At 40.9% G+C, this 6,270-nt stretch overlaps 1 protein-coding gene across 1 annotated transcript in view; it reads left to right on the top strand.

The window, feature by feature from the left end:
• ADIRF (adipogenesis regulatory factor) overlaps positions 1-6,067 on the top strand; it is a 13,490-nt gene extending 7,423 nt beyond the window's left edge. The window contains exons 2-3 of the mRNA XM_019502250.1: positions 3,466-3,528; positions 5,665-6,067. Coding sequence (XP_019357795.1) covers positions 3,466-3,528; positions 5,665-5,771 — 170 coding nt within the window. The 3' untranslated portion in view covers positions 5,772-6,067. The remainder of the gene's footprint in view (positions 1-3,465; positions 3,529-5,664) is intronic.
• The last annotated feature ends 203 nt before the right edge of the window (positions 6,068-6,270 follow it).

Below are 6,270 nucleotides of genomic sequence, written 5' to 3' on the forward strand. Positions count from 1 at the left end.
ACAGTGCCCCCAGTGGCTGGGGGGGACAGGGATAGGCATGGCTGTGCTGGTGATAGTGGGAGCCCGGCAGTGGCAGTGGGAGCCTGGTGGTGGCAAGTGCAAAGCTCCCAACAAGCTCTTCAAGTGTATTTAAGATGTGGGTTCAGCATTCACAAATATTTGAAACCGTGAATAGTGACAGTTTCCTGTACTAACTTTGTCACAGCCACAAATTTTGAGCATTTGTGCTGCAACAGGAGTCATGAATGTCTGCTGGCTTGGCCTTTGTGCTGCTATAATTTTTTTTTTTATAGCAGCACAGTAGCAAAGAAAGATGCCATCTATTTCCACTCTTTAAGAAACTATAATTTACCTGTGATAAGTGTATTTGAAACCTGGAATAACAGCAATGCTTTCCTGAATGTTAGTGTTTCTTGGTTAAAATGGACTATTTATAATCAATAAAATAGTATGTGTATTTTTCTCTACTAGGAATGCCAGATACTTCTGAATTTAAATAGAAAGTATGTACATAAAGTGTATTTCTCATATTGCAATGCCTAATTGCAGTGGTGGCTATATTGCTATTGTGTATGAGAGGTTTATTTTTTCAATCTGAGATGAACATTTTTTGTACAATCTTTGTATGTTTTTATACCTCCTTAAAATATAGACTTTTTAAAATTTATTTATCCTCTGCAGAAGTTTCTGTAATTTATCATGAGGCTAGATAGATTTTGCAGCCAGTAGAAGATTTTCTGCTGGTAGGAAAAATATCTTGGATATAATCCAGGGCTCCAATCCTACATGCACTTGTACATGTAATTTAAATACATGAGTAATCCCACTGACTTCAGTGGGATTCGTCTTGTGCCTAAAATTAAGCATATCTAAATCTCTTCTGCATTGGGATCAAATCTGTAACATACATACAAGCCAGATCAGTTTGATGTCTCCATATTTTACATTTACATATTTTGGGAGCCTAGTTTCCAGAGATATTGATTTGGAATATCCCTCCTTGGATATTGTTCCAAATGCATTAAAGATGTGTACAAATTAACATTTTCCCAAGTAATTTAACAACTGAGTTTGTTAACACAATTCATTAACATTATATTAAAACCACTGCTCCTAATATTACTTCTGAGTAATAATAGTGTCTATGCTCTTTTTCTACAATCTGAAAACTGGTTATATAATCTGACCTTGTCCTTTAGAGTATGTCCTTCATTAGTACTATTGCTTTCATTTTTTCTTCCTCACTTCTCCTAAGGCATGTCTATGTGAGCCCTGGAGACATTTACTGCATAGTTGACTAATTAACTGCACAGTAAATATCTCAGCGTCTACACGTGCACCCCTATTAGGCTGGAGTAAACTAATTTACTCTGAAACACAATAATACTTGTACTTACAAGTACTATTCTGCTGCGGAGTAAAAAACTCTGCAGCAGTGCACGTGTAGACACTGGAGGGGCTGGCTGGGGCATAAGGGTGCTTCAATGAAGGGGCTGACTGCTGGCTAGCCCTGCCCTGAAGCTCTCTTGTGCCCCAGCCATCCCTCCACAGAATGCTGAGCCAGAGGCAGTAGTCCCAGACTGGCAGGCTGATCCCCAGGGCCTCCTGCCAGCCAGGGCTGCTCCAACCCAGCTGCACATGCTGTGCATGAATAAACTCTAGAACTCACTGCTCCAGAGTTAATTGCTCCCAGCCACAAGTTCAAACAGCATGCCCAGGAGCAATTAACACCACAGCAATAAGCTCCAAAGCTTATTCATGCGCAGTAATACCATATGTATACACAGCTCTGTACGAGTTAAATCTAATTTGCTGATGACTTAAAATTAGATTTAGATGCTTCAGTGCTAGTCTTAAATCTCAGGCAAATCTTCCCTGACTTTGACTTTTATATATGGATATTCTAAGAAAGTCTTTCTTTTAGGCTCCTCCTATTTATTGGAGGCTTTATTTAGGTGCCCAGTTAAGTTATGGTGCCTTCATGCCGTTTTGATAGTCTTGAAAATTCCAGTCAGTAAAATGTTCAACTAGTTAAAAATGTGAGTCTTCCTGCAAGATTCTTCCATGTGAATAAATCTGTGTTTCATGATACATTAATCAGAGTTTTCCAATGAGATTAACTTGAAAACAGTGTGGGTCATACACTGGTACAAGGCATTTCACTCAAGAGATAGAAATTTCTATTGCTGTATATACAGATGTTTGATTCAGAAGAGATTAGGAAGTAAATATAATTTAATCACAATTTTAGATTTTACCCTTAAAGGCTCTTTCCACTGTACTACAATCATTCCTATTACCAAAAGTACTTACCACTTTTTTAAAAAGGTACCTCCACAAACATTATGTATTTCCACAGAATTCTTGTCACTAATATGGCAACTTTATTTAGCCAAGAGCACTGAAACAAAACTGTGTTTTGTAAACTGCTTATAACTTTTATTTTAATCTACTAGTTACAGGGACATTCCTATACAACTTTCCCATATATTTTTGTTGAATTGTATTTTAACTCCTTTTCCTCTAGAATCTTTGGGGAAAATGCTCCTTTTCATCTCCTGGTTTATCTTTCCTTCCATCCTGAAAGGAGGCCCAGAAGCCTTTCAAAGCCATTTTTGCCCCAGATGGTAACAAGTCAGATATTAAAACACCTTCAAAAGAATAAATTAAAACACATAAATAAAAATAATACTGAAATTAGCAATGTGCAGCTATGCTGCAAAATTCCAACATGCTGCTAATCATATCATTTTATCATTTTGTCTTCTTATTAGTAACATGCTCTGTGTTTTATAAAATTAATTTCATAGCAAAGTATAGTGACAGTGGGTCAGTATACTTTGTGGTGTACAGTCGAGTCACATCGTATTTAACTTACATGAATTCAGCTATACGCACTCGGCTGCTGGGGCTGGCCGCCAGGTGCTGGCCAGGGCATCGCGCATAGTGCTGTGCCACGTGGTACTGCCTGCATAGCTGGGGGGCGACAGCTTGCTCATGCTCAGCTGGCTGCCCTGGCAGGATGACGCAGAGGAGGATGAGAGGGGCGAGGAGTGGGGCAGGAAGGGCAATTTCAACTATATGCGATTTTTGCCTTACGTGCTGACTTCAGCGTAAGATACGACTCCACTGTATACAGTATACAGTGGTGCCTCCTGATACTGGGGGGCACCAGTGGCCGATTGCTGACTGGATCCCCCAGTGGCCAATCACCACCACTGGCACAAGTGCCAGCAGCAAAATCTGGAAGTGTTGCCAGCAGTTCTCTCAGCACCCCCACAATCTCGGGGGGGGCACTGGCCATCGTCCCCCAATCCCCAGCTGGTGAGGGCCAATCTCAGGGGGGGCACATGCCCCTCTGTACCCACCCTATGCATAGCAGTTAATGGAGGTGAAGGGAAAGGAATGTAGGAAAGCATAAAGCTTGAACAACAAAGTAAAATACAATGTCTTCTCTAACCACAGCAAATGCACTGGGCCAAGCTGCACAAGATGCAATGAATCAAGCTACCAACGCAAGTCAAAAAGGTATGAGCATGTCTTTTCAATATGGGCAATACTGAGAATAAAAGGAAAACAAGGAAAGGACATAAGCATTTAATGAAAACTAGTACAATGAACTTAAGGTTAGGTTCTAACGTTCTTCCTTCATTTTTATTTGGTACTTTCTTAGGCAAGACTCCCATCAACTTAGTGAGAGGCAAGAATTTCATTATTTGCTCCTTAGTGACTGTATGCAGTAAAAGCTTTGTTATCCAGCACCCATGGGGAATGGGGGGTGCTGGATAACAAAATATGCCGGTTAACTGAGAGGCCTGAACAGGAGTCTTTGCCTGTTCGGGCTGCTGCCTCTCCAGCTGCATCCAGGGCATTGCCACCCCTCCCACCACATCACCACCCCTCCCATGGGCCCCAAGGGACAGGGAGGCAGGCCCCACACAGGTTGTTTTGCCCCAGACCGTGGGGGCTTGGTGAAACTGGAAGCGCCATGGTGGGTACTTCTGGTTTCAGTTTTACCTTACAAGCTGGCATGCCAGTTAATACAGCATGCTGGTTTGTAAGGTGCCAGATAATGCAACTTTTACTGTATATATGTTTGCTGGTAGACCAAGTCAGATCAAGTGACCTTTTTTTCCATGGCTTACATATTTCATATTGTGCCCAGGGTTCATCACCAATCACAGTGATACAATCCAAATGTTGCCCCTTCTTTCTTAGAGGGTAAGGAAGCAGGCAAAGCATCTTGATTTCTCCAGCTCTGAGGGCAGGAGTCCATAATAATGCTAACCCTGGCTTCATCACATGGAGCTCAAGGTGCCTGCTAAGTTGGCAATGTTGTTAATTATTAAATGGCAGTAGAACTAGTGTGAAGAGTATAAGTAGTTTCTTTCTGGTGACAAGAACTGCCAACCTTGACAAAGAAAGAAGTAAAATGCACTGAACGTTAAATAGATTGTATGAATAAAGGAAGAATTAGGATTGTCAGGGTCTAAAAGGTCAACTGAAAATCTCAAGCTAATAGATCTCTTGGGCAGGCAAATTCCCACTGGGGGTTGGGACACCATAGAGAGAATGTGGTAAAACTGTTAAAATATGACCACTATTGGGACAACAGCAATGTTAGTAAAAGGAGGAAAGAAAAAGACACCCCTCTTGCTGCTGCTAAATCTCTGCCTGCCAAAACACTGCCCCCACACACGCTTCTTACACTGTACTTCACTTAATGGCAGGAAGCCAACTGTTTTGTTCCTGCGCTTCTCACAGCATAAGCTCATTGCATGCTGAAGGTGGTAATTCATTACACATACACTTGCTGGGTAAGAAGCAGCTTACTGCACTTATCAGCACCATTACCCTCTCCATCAGCGCCTAACATACACCCATCAGCCATCACAATCAGCCACCAGACACTGCCACACTATTCATCCCACCAACCTACACCATAGCTAATAACACCCAATCCCAGAACCCATAAGCACCCACCAGGCACGTCCGCCCAGCAGTTCCTAGCCTCTGTCTCTCTCTCTCTCTCATCACCAGGGCCCAGTTTAAATTGCAGGCCCAGCTCACAGTTCCTTGCAGCAGCTCCTTTAATCTTGGAGTTCCCTCCATGAATCCCCCTCCACCGCTGATTGGCAGAGGGACCCCATTCACTCTGCTGCTGGCCATTTGCTCCTGAGGGCTGAGAGGCAAAAACTGTGGTTTAAAATATGACAGTTTTTGCCTCCCATCCAGTCAGCAGCAAGTGGAGCATATTTAAAACCACAGTCTTCACCTTCTGGCCATCAGGAGTGAGCGGCAAGTGGTGTGGCTTACTGGGCCCCTCTGTCAATAAGTGATAGGGGGACACATACGGAACTACAGGATTAAAGGAGATGCCATGCCATGAGCTGGGCCTGCAATTTGAACCAGGCTCTATTCATCACTCACCAGCATCACTTTTAAACACCAATAAGCACCAGAGAGAAGCCTTTTTTCATTAATATAAGCTGCTGGTGCATGGTATGAAATAGTAAACATGAGCATAAGGATACACTGAATAATATATAGTTAGGCATAACAAACATGGGGATACAGTCTTTCACCTTCCCTTTCCATAGTAAATATTTATGTGTACTTGGATATATAGACACAGCATTTATGTGAGCTTCTTCCCTTTTTCAGCTATGGATCACATTTGCAAGACAGCTCAAGATGGTGGGGAGAAAGCAACTGATCAAACAACTGAAGCAATGTCTGCCTTTGGAAAAAAATGTTCATTTAAGAAATGATGTAATAAGCAAAAGATATCAGCTATTGTAAAACCCATGTTTGCCCTACTGTTCAAAGTTTGTGTTGAAAAATGAAAATTATTTGAGATTATGGATAATTTACATTGTTTAAACTTAATTAAAAAACATCATGCAAAATGCCCCACCTTAACATTTAAAAATAATCCTGTGTATTATATTCATAATCTCTTATTCAATAGGGAACATGAAAGTCCTAATATGACTTAAGGATTTATCTCCTTCTTATGGCAGTGTAAAACTTGTTACTTTGTAAATTGAATAAAAATAGTAATTCTTATATAATTGATCAAACTACTAATATTTGTGTCAATACATAGCACAGCAAAACAGTCCCACTATGAAATTCATCTTCATTCCCCAGCCAAAAATAAACTTATTACATTTAAAGTCAACTGTTCATTTATTCTAATATTTTTCATATAATAGAATAAAGGATAAGAAAAAATACATGATTTCTTTTCCAAAATTTTCTGTAAGC

The sequence above is a fragment of the Gavialis gangeticus genome, unplaced genomic scaffold (assembly GCF_001723915.1).
Source record: "Gavialis gangeticus isolate Ggan-Ray unplaced genomic scaffold, GavGan_comp1, whole genome shotgun sequence".
In the NCBI taxonomy this organism is placed as follows: domain Eukaryota; kingdom Metazoa; phylum Chordata; order Crocodylia; family Gavialidae; genus Gavialis; species Gavialis gangeticus.